The sequence below is a fragment of the Haemaphysalis longicornis genome, unplaced genomic scaffold (assembly GCF_048455015.1).
Source record: "Haemaphysalis longicornis isolate Haplotype H1 unplaced genomic scaffold, Haemaphysalis longicornis Haplotype H1 scaffold_2, whole genome shotgun sequence".
In the NCBI taxonomy this organism is placed as follows: domain Eukaryota; kingdom Metazoa; phylum Arthropoda; class Arachnida; order Ixodida; family Ixodidae; genus Haemaphysalis; species Haemaphysalis longicornis.
In genome coordinates this window covers 24,278,445-24,294,513 of record NW_027526295.1, presented here as the reverse complement: position 1 = coordinate 24,294,513, position 16,069 = coordinate 24,278,445, and the positions used below count along the sequence as shown (strand labels likewise).

At 46.8% G+C, this 16,069-nt stretch overlaps 1 protein-coding gene across 1 annotated transcript in view; it reads right to left on the bottom strand.

Annotated features, from left to right (window-relative positions):
* LOC144168801 (epoxide hydrolase 2-like) overlaps positions 1-16,069 on the bottom strand; it is a 79,319-nt gene that overhangs the window by 19,420 nt on the left and 43,830 nt on the right. The window contains exon 3 of the mRNA XM_077697765.1: positions 9,190-9,326. Within this exon, the coding sequence (XP_077553891.1) occupies positions 9,190-9,326 (137 nt within the window). The remainder of the gene's footprint in view (positions 1-9,189; positions 9,327-16,069) is intronic.

The following is a 16,069-nucleotide window of genomic DNA, read 5'->3' as shown; positions in this document are numbered from 1 at the left end:
TTATCACGCCTGCTGGATCGAACAATTTTTTCAAAAATTATAATCCCAGCTTTAATGTTACCGCTGCTGTAAAGTGCAACTTCTTATTGCTAACGACCTTTTCCAGTCACTGCTGCTATGGGCCTCGTTAGCCGGTATGGTGGCGCCACTGATGATTGATGATTGATGATTGCCATTGGTTTCCCCTTTGAAGCGGGGTGATGACATGTCATCTTACCAATAAGGAATAATATAACCATGTTTTACACTCTTGGTTTATTACTAGCGCTGCTTAGGGCAGGCACTAAAGCTTATTAGGCCCGAAATACTTTCTTTTCCCTGTTACAGGTGGTAACTGTCCTAGGCATTTGTTCAGCGCCATCTTGCGGATGTGCTGTGTTCAGCGCCATCTTGCGGAAAACGAAGTCATAGCTTCCGAATTCCACGAGCAGACAACGCCCCGTAGCATGCCTTTAGTGCAGTACGATTTCCAGCAAGAGAAAGAATGAATGGCATCCCTGGAGCACTGAGCCTCAACTTTCCCCTTTTAATAAGATTTTTTTATATCATCATCGCATAAAGTCCTCGCCAAAATGAAACTACAACATGGCTGGTTAATCGCAGACACTTAAAAGTTGGTCTGTTTGTTGATTTGAACCAGTGCCAAGCTGTTGTGCAAGAATTACGGTTTGCAACTGCTCTTGTTCATCCTGTATACCTGCAACAAAAGCGAGCATCAGGGGAATTGCACTCGATTAGCAATTAACGCAGAAAAAATGCAAAGCCCTTCCACTCTGTGAAGATATTGCACAGCGAGCATCAGGAGAATTCTTCTGGCTTATCAATTAATGCAGAAAAATGCAAAGCCCTTACACTCTGTGAAGAAGTAGCACAGCGAGAATCAGGAGAATTGCACTAGATTAGCAATTAACGCAGAAAAAATGCAAAGCCCTTGCACCCTTTGAAGAAATAGCACAGCGAGCCTTAGGAACCGAAGTTATCGGGAACAGAGACACACATGGTATCGCAAATAAAGGCTTTTAGAGAATAGGCACCTTTACTGTCATTGTTTTGTGCACCCACGATTGTCAGGAGTTGACTGCACCACGTGATATTTGTTTACGTATGGCACTGCCTATTTGTTTGTGGGCGCTTCTCAGCACGGGGAACCTCCTTAGGTTCCTCGGCTTCGCTAACCTCACACCACACGAGGAAACAATGCCAACACGACGGCGTGGCCACCCGTCCCCGGAACAAAGCCACGGATGCGCAGTTCGGAACCGGTATCCACCGCTGTTGCGTAGCCTACGCTACCCGCTAGGCTCTAACACACTATTTTCGCTCCGCTCCGACGACCGTCGTGAGGCCGCAGCCCATGAGAGCACGATTGGATGCCGCGTATGGAAACGCCACTGCATAAGCTTCGTTGAAGGAACCGAGGAGGCTTTAGCAGCAGCTCCAAGTATTTCCAGTGGCGTAAGTCTGTGCTCACTCTCCGCCGAATCACCCGCTCCTGCGGAGGGGTAAGGTGCTGCCGTCACATGTCCGTACACAGCATTTTTTTTTCTGCCATCCCTTCTTTTTTTCGAAGTAGTTTGTCTCGGTGGGGTACATGGCTGGTAGTTGAGGGAAATTGGGATTAACCACCAGTGAACACCTCGGAGAAGCAGCAGAAGATAGAGATACCACGGCGTATTTGTCAGTTCTTTAAGAACAGTTCCAATATTATGAACATTTGGATTTGATTTCTGGATGTCTACGAGTTCCAGTCCACGCCATATGGAAATGCGATGTCTCATCCGCTCGCAGCGTAATACCGAAAACTCAGCAAAACCAACTACAGAGGGTCACCCGCCGCGGTGGCTATGGGGGCTGAGGCGGGTCGTTTGATCAGAGGAAGAAGAGCGGAAATTGAACGAACGTCGACGCCCACAGAAGCGCGAATAGGCGCAAAAACAACGGAAAGCCACTGCCGCAGAACTCACAGCCATCGCCGTTGCCGTCTCAAGTTCCAACTCGTCAAGCAGCTGCGAATCCCTCAATGATCAATGGTAAAGAGAAACGTTTCGGCTTGGACCGCCGACGTGAGCGAATAATTCTTATACAGCTTGAACAGCTTTCGGAGCGACATTTTCTCCGGTGCCTTTCACGTCTAAGTACGCGCTCATCGCCGGTTGCCAGTTTATGCGTGAATAAGTGAGTGCATTTTGCCCCCAACTGGGAAAGCAGTGGCGCGGAATGGAATTTTCCTCGAGTCCTCTCCCATCAGATGGCGTCCAGAAGCCCATAGGCCCTAGCGGCATCCTTAGCCACTCGGAAGAATTGACGTTGGGACTCCGTGTCGGAGCTGAGTGGCATTGCCTTCCACTACTCTATATTATTTATGATAAAAATAGTACTTGCGACCAGGCCTAATCTTGGGTGGTCGTAGTGTTGGGGTCGTGCTTATCTGTCATGCGAAAGATGAGTTATTCTGAAGTAAAATCACCCAAACAGGTAATTCCGGGCAAGAATGTTTTTTTCGGAGATAAAAATATCTGTCGTGATCCACGCCACAAAAGCAGGCACGCCGTATCGATAGCGGCACAAATGTTGAAATAAGGGTATGTCACTGGGTACGGCACCGTCTCGATACTTTGTACCAGGGTGTTGAACCGGAACCGGAACCGAACCGAAAACCGGAACTGAACCCGAATTTTTGCCCAGAACCGGAACTGAACCGGAACCGTTTTCTTTCCGCCATTTTGGAACTGAACCTGAACCAGAACAAATCGAAAGAACCGTTCCGAACCGGTTCCGGGGCCTCAAAAATGTGATTTCTAGTTTTCCATTTCGGTACCCTACCTTGCGTCTGAAGATATTTTTCCACTCGCCAGACAGCACCATGAAATATTTCGTATTGTCTGCAGTTCCCAAGGCCCATCATGTTCTCTTCTAATTATTGCCTTCACTTTAATGTAAAGCTGTCCGTATATGCTATCAGTTTGCGTTAGGTACTGCCCATCTCTCACAATTATCTTTTACATTTAGCATAACTTAAGTTAGAACGCATATTCCGAGGCAACATATCATGGAATATTCTTCATGGTTTCTATCTGCATGGTGTTTAAAATCGTGTAAAGTTTTGAATATGTTGTTAATTCGCATGCATTTCTGTCCTCTTGTGAAGGCCTTCAGGTACACCATCAACAATAAATCTATGGGTGGTATTCATTGACAAGTTTAGCGGGCAATTTCTTCTCGTGGAAACACTGAAAATCGCCATGTCCGGTGCCACTGTGCCACCGCATGCGCTTTGCGCCCGCATCTCGCAGAACAAAAGAACACACCATCCTCCATCGTCGGCTGCGTTTCAACCCGATTATCGGGAGTGGCGTCGACAGATATAATATTAATCGCACTCACACTATGTGGTGAGTGCGACTTTATGTCTGGTAAGTGCCTTCTAATGCGTGGTTGAGTAAAAAATGGAATAATTGCTTCGGAGAAATGTTTCACGCGTACGCCGATTTAGTGCTGCTTTCTCGTGCGCTAAATGTTTCACACTCAGCAAAACAACTCACCTCTGATATTAGAGCACGGAGGCTCAGAATCAGCTGATCTGCGGCGGCGACTTCATACGCGTCCGGCGATAGGTAGATCGTACTGTGCTGCGCTCAACAGTACTTGGCGTGGTGGTATTACTTTGCGTTCAGTGGGCAACAGTTTGGAAATGATACAGTTCCTGCTCTCAAACAGACCACTGCGCTCACATAGCAACATTTGCGGGACGAACTAGCACTTGCTCGTAGGTGTGCGCAGAGACTGGGGTTGAATTGCAGATACGGTTGTCACACTCGTGAGTGGAGCCATGATATTTCACGCAACTAACGCTATCGTGGTACAACTGATTATCAAATCACTCGCACACTCCTTACACGAAAATACCAGCTCACGTCTCGGTCCGCGGCCTGCCTGGCCGCCATGAAGGCATGGAGGAGAAGAGGGGTGCCTGATCTGCGGGCCGTGCGCACAACGTCACCTTAGCAACAGACGCTTCGCCACGGTTTTGGCGGCGCACACACATGGTTGACTGCATGCATACCACGCCAATGAGTACCTCCTATATCTTCCACATATTTTAGTTTGAATGGGCAGTTGTATACAAACAGCACTGAGACACAAACACTCGCAGTTCTCAAAATACACGTCACTTTTTCTTGTATACAGTGCCGTTGTGTCCTTTGGTTACTGCTCTAAGAGAACATGAGATATAAAAAAATTGGGGATCCCAATTTCCAATTTTAATGTATACTTGATAGCATTTTCATGTTATCTTGAATCTGCTTAACCTTAAACATAAGAGGCGAATGGATTAAACTCGATTAAAACGGGTTATCGGGTAGACTTGGGTGCATTAGTTAGGTGAGTAAATGAGCTAATGTGAATTAGTGGGTCTGGTGTGTTGATTAATTTGGATTACAGGAATTAGCGGGTCAGTTAAGGCGGAATATGGTCGGACCAAACATGATATCTTGGGGGTCCTTGGCATTTGGAGATTTTGCAGCGTTCTCCTGCTCGACCAATTAGGAAATTTCATCATGCACAAAGTAGCCGCAAAATTTGTGATGACCACGTAAATGCTATAAAAGGTCTTTATTTATTCCCGTATTGCTCTGTTATGTTGTTTCTATATTAATATTGACATCTCGCACTAAAGTTAATAACTAATTGTCTAATGCGTCTTTGAAATTCATCAGAGGGTTTTCAAAACGTGTATATATATGAGGAGAGACAGTTGGAAAGAAACTAAACTGACAGAAAAAAGGGACGAACGGTCAACTGGTTTGATGCAAGAGACTCTCGATAGCATTCTTCAATACCTTCTCTTTCTTTGTGCTACCGTTCTGCAGCAACCCGCACAAGCTGAGGAAGCGGCGATAGCACATGCGTTTAGCCAAAGCGGCGCCAAAGCTCTCATAACAGACTGTTAGCAGGCGTGGCCCAACTTTGCCAATGGTCGATTGCATGTTAAAACACTTCCAATGATCAATCAGAGACCACCAACGAGACCAGTCACGATTGTGTGGGCACCAGCTCATACTGCCATCCCCGGCAAACAAGGTCACCGATCTCGTTGCTCGAGATTTGACCCGCTTAGCCAGCGCTGAAGAAGCCGGGCCAGAGTGCATGCATCCTGCAGTCACAGACCAGGACGTTACTCAGCACTATAGCCTCTTCCGTAGAACGTATTCCTCCCCACACAAACAGCTACCGATTAGCCAGGAAAGATTACTCCGCGCCCTGTGGGCCTACACCTTCCCACACACCACCAGACTTCACCTCTTTGACGGGACACAACTCTCTCCATTTCGCCGCTTCTGTGGAGAGCCTGGGAACCTCATACACATAGTAGGCGGCTACGAGAAGCGTGCCGTAGATCCGTCCAACTTCCACGTTTCCATAGAGAATTGGGAGACGGCCGTGGCCAGCTCCGGCCTGGAAGATCAGTTGCTCTTGATGGAAACGGCTGTCGATTCGGCGCCCTCGAATGAGGACGCCTCTCTGAAACTTTGCCTGGATTTATTTAAGCTGCATTTTTTCTCTCTCTTTACAAGTAATCATTACTGCTGCTTGTGACTTCACTTGGCTATCATCTTTTCTAGAGCCCAATCGCTGTCACCTATCGCTGAAGGGCCATTAGCAAGTTCCTATCTGTGGTGGTTCCCTATCCAATGCTGTCCCATACACGCCGTCCAATGAGCCTTTATAGCCGTTCTTTCGTTCTAACAGCTCTGTTAGCAGATAAAAGATGACCAGAAGAAAACTGCTCTAAATGCCACCTGCCAAGCATGGCAGTCGGAAATTGATGCCGACACCGGACTGTTTTTTTACTTCTAGCACTGCTAATGATTTTGTGTTGAAGCTAAAGCGCCGTTGAAACTTGAGCTAGATGAAAAGCGTGCAGACCAACCGATTTATTTACAATGCAAATTTTTTGCCACATTCTGCGAAAATAGGGGTTCGTGCGTGCGTGCGTGTGTAACATTTCACGGATCCAAAGAAAGATGGCGGGCGCGTAGGCTCTCCTGCTCGCCAAAGAGACCGCCCGCTTGCGAGTAAACTACCTGCCCGCCTGCCTGCCTGCCTGCCTGCCAGGCAAAACATTCTGCTGAGGATGCATAGTTTGGGGACGGGGGGCCGCCCGTCACGAGCCGCCCGCGAGGGGGGGGAGACGCAAAATGCCCCAACATGGCGACACTCAAGGGTACCAAAAACGATTGTGGACGGACGGGTCGTCTGCTTAGTAGGACGATGCAAAAGGCAGCCTGCAGGGAGGCTGCCCGTTGCCAGAAGATTATGGTTAGGATGCACCGATGGGGGAGGTGCGGGAGGCACTGGGGCGCTGCCCGCTGGCCAGGAGGGTACATGTTTGCTTTCTAGAAGACTGTGGCGAGGAGGCATTATTTGGAGACGATGTCACTAGTCGGTGAAGGGAGTGGACCACAGGGCGGCACAGTGGTGGCTATGAAGAGCCATGTGTTAGAGCGCAGCCCTTAAGCGCCCGCTCTTGTGGTTTCGCGTAGTTTCTCAGCGTCGGCCTCGTTGTAACCGAGAGAACGAAGACGCCACCAAAGGCTGAGCAAGCAGGAAATTAGAGGACAAAAGTATGGCGAAAGTGGGAGGGGAGGGCGAAATTTCCAGACAGAGCGAGACGTGCTCCACGGCAGCAACGCCTTACGAGATAACGACAGGGTATACCGCATTCCGTCGTGCATTTGTTGAGGACGCGATCACTTCCTGAGACACAGTAGCTATGCGCCGTATCCGAGAAGACAACAGTTCGCGCCGCACCCAAATTTCGCATTAGCGACTATCGTAATCGTCTCCCATATTTTTATGTTCCTCAAGAAAACAACTGTGGTGTAAAAATCTGCAGTGGTATGGGCCAAGAGTAAAATAAAATAAATCATGAAAATAAACGACCTTAAATAAATAAAGGTAAACATGCGGCCATAAAGAGTTATGCTTTCACATTCATACAAATAGGCAGCCTTAAGTGTACCAACGAACCTTTTATTTCGCTTCAGTTGTTGTAATCGCTGACCTACCTCTAACGATTGGGCCCGCATTTGTGAACGTGGGAGGGTCGTAGCACTCTCCACCCGAGTGACGACCCGGAGCGTGCTGGTGCTGACGGTGATTGACCGCGAGCGGCTGTGCTCGTCGGTGTTTATTCGCCAGCCGTGCACAACGTTTCCCCCCGAGCCTGGCAGTGCCACCTAACGTAGCGGCCAACGAAGTTTGGGGAGGAGGAGGGGGAGGGGGGGGGCGCCACATACTCGTCCCACTATCATAGAAAACATTTTGCAGTACCTTGTACAGTTAAATGTGCTCTTGAACACTTTAGATAAACCCGCCGCGGTGGCTCAGTGGCTAAGGCGTTGCGCTGCTGAGCACACAGACGCGGGTTAGATTTCCAGCCCCGGGGCCGCTTTTCTGATGGAATGAAAAAGTGAAAACGTCCGTGTGTACGAGATTTCGGCGCACGTTAAAGATCCCCAGGTGGTCAAAATTAATCCGGAGCCCTCCACTACGGCGCGCCTCATCGTCTGCGCTTCGGCGCGTTATACCCAACAATAAATAAATAAATAAATAAATAAATAAATAAATAAATAAATAAATAAATAAATAAATAAATAAACACTTTCCATAAACGATTTCACTCTTCTGTGCATCAGAAAGCACTGCGAAAACTATAGCTATTGCCAGCACAGAGCAACAGTGCGTGATTTGCTCGTCGCTGCGAATACACCTCCCGTTTCGGCCTCGCTTTTGTGGCTTTCTTTTTAAAGTGGCTATCGAGTGCGTTCTATTCTGCAACTTAAGGAAAGCCGGCAAATAGCCGCTACACCGCTGTAATGACGTCGTTCAGCGGTCGAAGAACGCCAAGACCGGGAAGGAGAAATATAATTTAAGCAAGTTTCTAGGTTATCTGATGAAGAGAGAGCAGTAATTTTTGCCTGAGGCACTTTGCGACCCCTAATCTAAGTACAGGATGCGTTGGTTGACTACTTTCTGCAAGCACTCAAGATTTAGAAACAAAAAATTCCCCGCATTTCCCCGAGGGGAAGAATGTGAAAGTGCGAATGCACGAGTTGAATTTGCGCGGTTCGGTAACGTTCGCGAAAGAGAGATCACACACACACACACAACTACAAAGAAAGAAAGATGCATTTATTCACAGACACCTATTTGTGTTGTCGTTGTACTTGATTGCTAGAACGGATCTCAGCTTTGAAATTTCGTGTCAGTACTCCTTTAAGCGGGTGCATTAGCCCTTCTCATGCCCGATTCCTGGCCAATCCCCCACGTGGGTATGTGCCATGTCAGCGGCCAGGCAGCGCGCGCCCATCTCCCCCCGTTGCCAAGGAAGACGAGGAGATTCCTGGCCAATCCCCCACGTGGGTATGTTATGCGGACATCGCCGGTGGACGCAGGTTCAGGGTCGCTTAAGAAGTGCATTCGCACTTAAAAAGTTGTAAAAAGTGTTGCAGGGTCGGTTTAGTTTGGCCAAGACAAAATATTTACACAAAGAAACCTTCATTATGACTTTTTTTTATGCCCACTTGATAAGGAAACGAAAAACGAGCACAAAAAATTAACAAAAGGAAACACACCTGCTTTTTTCTTTGAACCCACTTGAACCCGTTTAAACCGGTTCGAACCGGTTCGAACCGGAACAGAATGGTGCTCTGGAACCGAACCTGAACCGAACCCGAAAGGCTTGAACCCGAACCCGAACCGACCTCGAAAAAATTCCGGTTCAACACCCTGCTTTGTACAGTATCGAGGCAGTGCCATACCCACTTTTCCCAATTTCACAGCGCTAGAGGTCGGATTAAACCACGTGGTGATGGCCTGTGCGACTACAACAGACGGGTGACAATTTGAAGAGACCGCCACTTGAGGAAGTTTTAACAACCACTTTGTCCGCAGGGAGTAGGTATAACAGATTGGTAGGAAAGCGGTCTCACACGAAGAGTTAAAAATAGAAAGTTTCTGTGCTAATGTTATTCTGCGGCCTTGATTTATTAAGCAGACCCGGGGCCAACGCGAACGTTCTTTAGCAGAAATCACCACTTCCTTTTTAGATCAAACTACTTGCAAAATTACGGGGCATTTTTGTGATATATTTCTACTCTAGAAGAAGAGAAATGTCACGCTTACCAAAAGTTTTGGCTTAATGTATCTATTTGTCGGTTCCATGTGTACCAAAAGTCCAAAAATCCGTGCAACATCAGCAGAACAGGGCGGTTTTGAGTATTGTTCTCACAACCTTTCATAACATAATGCATACGAATGTCCTGGAAGTATTACCGGTCTCGTAAATGTATATTACAGACAGACCCATTCTACGCAATTAAGTTATTGTACCACACATATTGGTAAATTGAGTTGCGCAAATGTTGTTACCCACCGCACAAAAATATTTCTCGTTTAAAATCCTTGCTTGTTTGCGTTATCTTAAACGTAAAACAGCAGCTCTAGAAAGCAAATAGACTTCAAAAAGTACTAATAAACTTAACAAAATAGTTTTCATGATGATAACGATGAGGATGATGATTATTGTATGTTTATGGCGCAAAGCCAGCGCGGGCAAAAAACGGAACAGATTAAATGTGTCTGTCCTTTACATCTGCTCGTTTGAGGTCAAAGACAAGCATCTAGTTGATGTTTTAAAAAGTACCTAAGACATTAGGAATCTCTTTTTAAAATGAAAGGCAGACATCCGGGAATTAAGCAAGTGAAGGGTGTCTTTTTGCTCATATAAGCGTCCCCAATTGTCGACCTTGTTTTCTTTCCACTATTTGGTAATAAAAAATTTTTTTATCATCATACCAAAATCGCGCTACGACTTTTGAATTCTGCGCTATGAAGACGGTAACAGCACTCTGCACCGGCCGTAAGCAAACTTTGTAACGTTGTGAAATCCAGTCAGCACTGGATGTTCGACATAGTATAACCATATGACCACGACAAAGCACATTACAGATGGTCGTACTGTGGGCATACGGGTTAAAGGAGCAACCTAGTCGCCATATGAGAAGCATACGCCGGAATTTGTTTTTGTGAAAGCAAACTCACAGCAAGGCGCAATGGGAAAGAGGCAACGTAGTAATGGTAGTAAGTAGCATTAATAATACTTCGCGTGTCTTAATGGTGCGATCCACCTTAGGGCGAACAACCTAAGACTAAAAAACGCACACCGGGTGTTTGCATATTCATTATCCGTAAAATATTTGTGGTATGGGCGTGATGGTGCTAGAAGTGTCAGGACTGGGCTCAGAAAGCCCTTATTTAAAATGCCAAGGTGTACCTAAAAGAGATATGAATGTGGTAAAACTGAGAGCAATTTTCAAATTGGCTATTCGTCGGTGTACAGGGCTCTTAATCTGTATCTTGGAGATCGCCGTAGTGAGAAGTGAAATGATGTTAGGGCGTAAAAGGCACCACAAGTCTTGAGACGTGCCCCTTGCTGCAGGAAGAGCAGTGAAGGTACCGTCACTACGAGGGCACTTTCCCTTACAGTGGCCCTAATTCCGAAGGTGGCGTCAGAAAAGCCGCATGCAGGAAAGACGCGAGTGGTAAAAATTCGACATCATGAAGGCAGGATAAAAGCGGGTTGGTCGAACACATCCGTTCGTACGTTAAAATTATTGACACGAGGAATGAAAATTGATGAGTTCGGATTTCAGGAAACCGCCGCTGTGTTTCCTCGTTTAAGACATTACACTTCAGGAGAACGTTGAGCACAGAAAAGTATTTTCCCCAGTTGTCACGAGTAAGTGCGTGTGCTGTGTTGGGGGGGGTAGGATTGTACTGCGCTTGTAAATTCTGTTCTCAGTGTGCTCAAGGTCCTTCAATGTCAATAAAGTGATTTTGTTACTCCACGGGGTATCTACCTGCGCCCTGTTTTATTACAGGGAGGTATCGATTCCAATGCTTCTGCCAGCATTCGTAAGTCTCCGTCGTATATGTGACTCAATTTCCCAGTAGGGGCGCCTGGGACATCCAGGCAACTGCGTGATGTGGCTGCGGCAACGCTTTCGTCTGCAATTTTATTCCGACATTACAGCTGGACCAGAAACACCGGGCATGCAACTGTTTGTTCGAAATCATAGGCAGACATTGAGGATTTTATAAGATGTACGGCGATATTATTGTCTTGTTCATAGGAGCACTGAGCTAAGACAACGCTTAAAGATGCTGTAAATATAGTCGATTTTTATGGTTACGTTTATGCGATGCTTTTTAGTGCAAATATATTTGCCTGCATCGGCTTTACACATTCTGGTATCCTTGTTGATCTTTGTGACAGCGAAGTTCAGTACATGCGCAGGCCATCCTGCTCCGAAAAGCCTTGAAATCATCTGTTAAAAAGTAGTGCACTGGCGTTTGTCTTTTAAATTCACAAAGCGCTGTGAGATTACTTCCATGTGCATGATGCTTTTATCGATCTGTCCGGAGAAGACGTCGCAAGTAACAGGAGACTTATCGTTAGTTGTCACGTGATTGGTTGGAGCAGATTCGTACGCATGAAGAGAGACTCAGTTTTCTTAACCTGCATGTTCACTCGTAGCTGGAAAGGCTTTGAAGCGCGTGGTTTAAAATAAATTATTAATGGCTCATTTTTAAACACATTCGTTGGTGCTTGTTTTAATATAAGGGGATGCGGGGCTTAAGTGTCAACATTTTAGCCACCTTCTCTGGAATGATTCAACTCATTAGTAATAAAATACCATCAACATTTGGTTATTCCAGTACCCTATAAGTGATGTGATAGGTACCGCGCTATGCAACACTGCCTAACAGGCTCGGAGAATATTTATTCGAAACATTCAAATTTTCCAATTATTCTTTTTGGTACGGAGTTCCAGGATAGCCATTAAAGCAACAAGATAACGAAAACCAAGTTGTGGTTTTCATAGCAAAATAATCGCTCAAAGGATATCTTAGTTATTTGTTTGACCTATTTCACCAAAATAAATCCGTTCGATAAGACAGATACAAATTTAGGTAATAAACGCCGTCGTACCTTATTCTTTGGAATATTGTGGACAGAAACCAGTTTGAATGCGTTTTGCTTCTGCAGTATGAAATCAATAGTTTTCTTAACGGTAAATTCGCCAAAACGGGCACACTGAGCAGAGCAAAATTGAATACATCAAAGCATACACTAATTTAATGTGTTGGTGTTCAATCAGTGATACTGCGGCCTATGTTGTCCCTTTAGCTACCCCTCTAGGCTACTCACTAACAATTGCTTCGAGATTACGCCTCTTTTCTGCTTCCGCTGACGTCTTCCGCTGAGGCGTGTTTTCTTTCCTTTTTTGAAAACGATTTGTTATCTAACAGTATAATCCTTACCTATCCCATTAACTACTGTCTCTATGCACCTTGAGCAGTCATTGCGCTCCAATAACGGAAAGGCGGATGTGATCTTGATTGTGTGCTCCCCCAAATTTCGTTGTGTGCATTGAAATCGCCGCAGATTGGGTGTGGTGGAGGAGTGCTGGTGAGGATACTTTCAAGCCTGGAAGCATCGAAGGCAGTCCCTGGTTCTAGGTAGGCAGCAATTAATGTGAATGGTTGAGTGTCAATTACACTCCTCGCACAGACGTACTCTTTGGTTTGATGAGGTGGGACGGCCACTGCTGCACCAGGTATACCATTGCGAAAACCTATGAACAGCCGGCTAACACCATTTAAACGTTGCGAATGAAAAATATAATAATTGTTTAAACGAAATGGATCTCCAACGCGAAATTCAGATATCATGATAAATTGAAATTGGTATAAACGTGATAGTTTCCGAAAGTCGGCAAGTTTCGAACGCAAGGCACGGGCGTTCCACTGAAAAAATTGTACAGTCCTTGAGATGGGTGTCTATAGACACTTTCAGAAATGGGGACGTCGGCTGGGTCGTCATTGTTGGGATATTCTATCTCGCTGCTGCGTCGTGAAGGTAGAGGCTATTAGAGGCTCGAGAGCCTAAACAGCTTCAACTTCAGGGAAGTGCCGAGAAGAAGAGTTAGCCCGTAGCATTGCCTTGATGGCTGCGACGAGCATACGAATGAGCAGATTCACAATGTCGGTCTGGCCGGTCGGGCTTGTTGATTCCTCATGGTCTCTTCGAGAACACCGCATCGAAGGAGAGGATTGGTCCTGAGAACTAGCACCAGAAGGGACTTTTGAATTTTTGGTCGGTGACTGTTCTTGGACTATTCCCGCACAGGACTTTTTTGGAGATGCACTTTGAATTGGTAGGTTATGCGTCGCTTGCATATCACTGGTAAAGACTAGATCAGGCTTCGGCGTAGGTTCACGTCGACTTGGAACTTTGTCCTGAATTTGCTCTACATTGCGAGCAAGAGTAGCGGTCTTTTTCTTTGGGCAAGCTCCGTACGACGCAGAATCAAATTCCCGCAGAGCAAGACTCGCCGAGCTGATGATGAAATATTGCATAGAGCCACTGAATGACGGCAGTGCTACCTTCCTGAAAAACGCAGCAATCAGCAGCTGCATTGATATATCGTTTGTATCGAGCCATTTCGTACGAAAATTTGCTTGGAGAACACATTTAGAAACGCGGGGGAGCGATCACTATCCCGTTCTCATATCCTCTAACAATGCGGCTGTGCGTCGAGGTTGAAAGAGGATCAAACTCACGGACTGGGAAGCCTACACAGCCAACGTAAATACCAGAATTACGGCGGAAACTGGAGACGACGACCTGATTCCAACCATGACCAACTGCCTTCAAGAGTGCTCCCGATCCACGGTTGAGCGTCTCAACCTGAAGCCAGACCAAGAGTATGAAAGGTTACGAACCCTTCGCAGGCGTGCGAAACGTAAGGCACGACGCACAAAGAAATCAGAAGACGTTCGAGAGCTCGCAGAATGCAGAGGCAGGTAAGACGCCACTTGGAAAAGCTGAGCAGACAGCGATGGCGGGACTTCTGCTCAAAACTGGACGTTCGCAAGCCTCTATCGCGAATTTGGCGCGTCGTTAGGGGAATGCGCAGCGATATTCAGCAGCTGCACCCATTCCGCGCGCTATCATTGCACGACGACATTTCACTGAAAGAGGCGGCTGAAGAGTATTGTATGTTACTGTCTACAAGGCCAGTACCGCCACCGCGCCCCACAAGTGCCCCCTCCGAAGTCCCGCTAGCGGCTTGCCCCGCCATCGACCTTCCTTTTTCCATTTACGAACTCAACGCCGCAATTTGTCGTGCCAACAAACGTTCTTCACAGGGTCAAGACGAAATAACTTACGAGGCCATTTCTCACCTGTCCCATCACTCTTGATTGCGTCTCCTAGAATATTATAATTCATTCTTACTCTGTGGCACAGTTCCTCCCCGATGGAAACTAGCTATGCTAGTGGCCATCCTAAAACCCGGTAAACCACCAACGACTTATGACTCTTTCCGACCAATAGCTTTGCTAAGCTGTGTCGGCAAAACTATGGAGAAAATGATATTCAGAAGAATGGTCTGGTACCTTGAAAGCAAAAACCTCTATCTGCCTCAGATGAACGGCTTTCGCGAAAATAGAGCAGCCATTGACAATGTGATTGCTCTAGTTTCATCTCTGGAAGAAGAAAAACGTAATGGATATGTTCCTATTGCCGTGTTTTTAGAGATTAAATCGGCATTTGATTCAGTTTTTCATGATGCCATTCTGACACCCCTTGCTGCTCTTGGGTTTTGTGGAAAACTTTACTTTTGGATTTCAAGTTACCTGCAAGGGCGACAATTTTTCATGTCCATGCCAGACGGCCCAGCTTCCTACTATACTAAAGAAAAAGGAGTACCTCAAGGAGCGGTCTTGAGCCCTCTGCTGTTTAACCGTACTGTTATCCACCTAAAGCGAGTACTTCCACCTGGTGTCCACGTCACACTTTATGCGGACGATATCCGCATCTGGAGTGCGTCACGATCGTGTCGTACCACGCAACAAAGGCTGCAGAAAGCTCTCGCAAAAATATCTGCGCACCTTTCACCGAGAGGGCTCCACCTATCTTCCGAGAAAAGTGTCGCCATTGCTTTCACTCGAAAGCACATGAAACGATATCCACTGGTTCTCGGTGGCCGCACCCTGCAATATGTGTGAACCCATAGATTCCTCGGAATCTTAATAGACCGGGATCTTCTCTGGGGTTCTGAAGTGTAGAAACTCCGTACAAAAATCACCACCATCTTAAAAATCCTCGGGTATCTCGCCGGAAGCCGCTGGGGCAGTCACTGTCGCTTTATGGTACTGCTCTGAAAAGCCTGTGTCAACGGTTTATTCCGTTACAGCCTCCCTGTCCTCCAGAAGCTCCCGCCCACAAGCAGAAAGCAGCTAGATGCGGCCAGAAACAACTGCCTCCGCATCTGCCTCGGCCTCCCGAGAGGGTCGTCATGCCTAGGTACGATCGCTGAATCTGGCTGTCTGCCTTTGGACGTGATTCGACTTCAGGAGACTGTGCGAATACATCTGCGACATCGGCAGCACGCCAAAAGCCGTATACTAACGCACATGGTTGAACATAGTAATTCGAGTTTCGGGCAGACACTCAGGACAATACATCTTTCTGTTCCCTCCCAGGCACCAAAAGCAATGCCGTCTAATTTTCCACCCTGGACCCTTTCCCCCTACATATCAGATGCAGCATCCCCGGAATCAACTCCAAAAAGAGCATGCCTCAACGCGTTCTCCTACAATTATCACTTCACCATATCAGCTGGCTGTACTCTGACGCAAACCACATCTTCACAGATGGCTCCTGCACACCTGAGCGCAGTTCCTCCGGAATATTTATTCCCTCTACTGGCCAGACGTTCTCCTGTCGCCTAAAGCGTGCTACATCATCTATGACCGCCGAGCTTCACGCCATCAAGGAAGCTATACGCTATATTTTACGCGAGCAGCCAAAGCAATGGACTGTTTTCACAGATTTGAAGGCGGCTCTCCAAAACCTGCAACGCAGCGACTCCTTCACCCTTCATGGACATGCCTCTCGCAACATCACATACCTGCACCACCTTTCCAACGACGC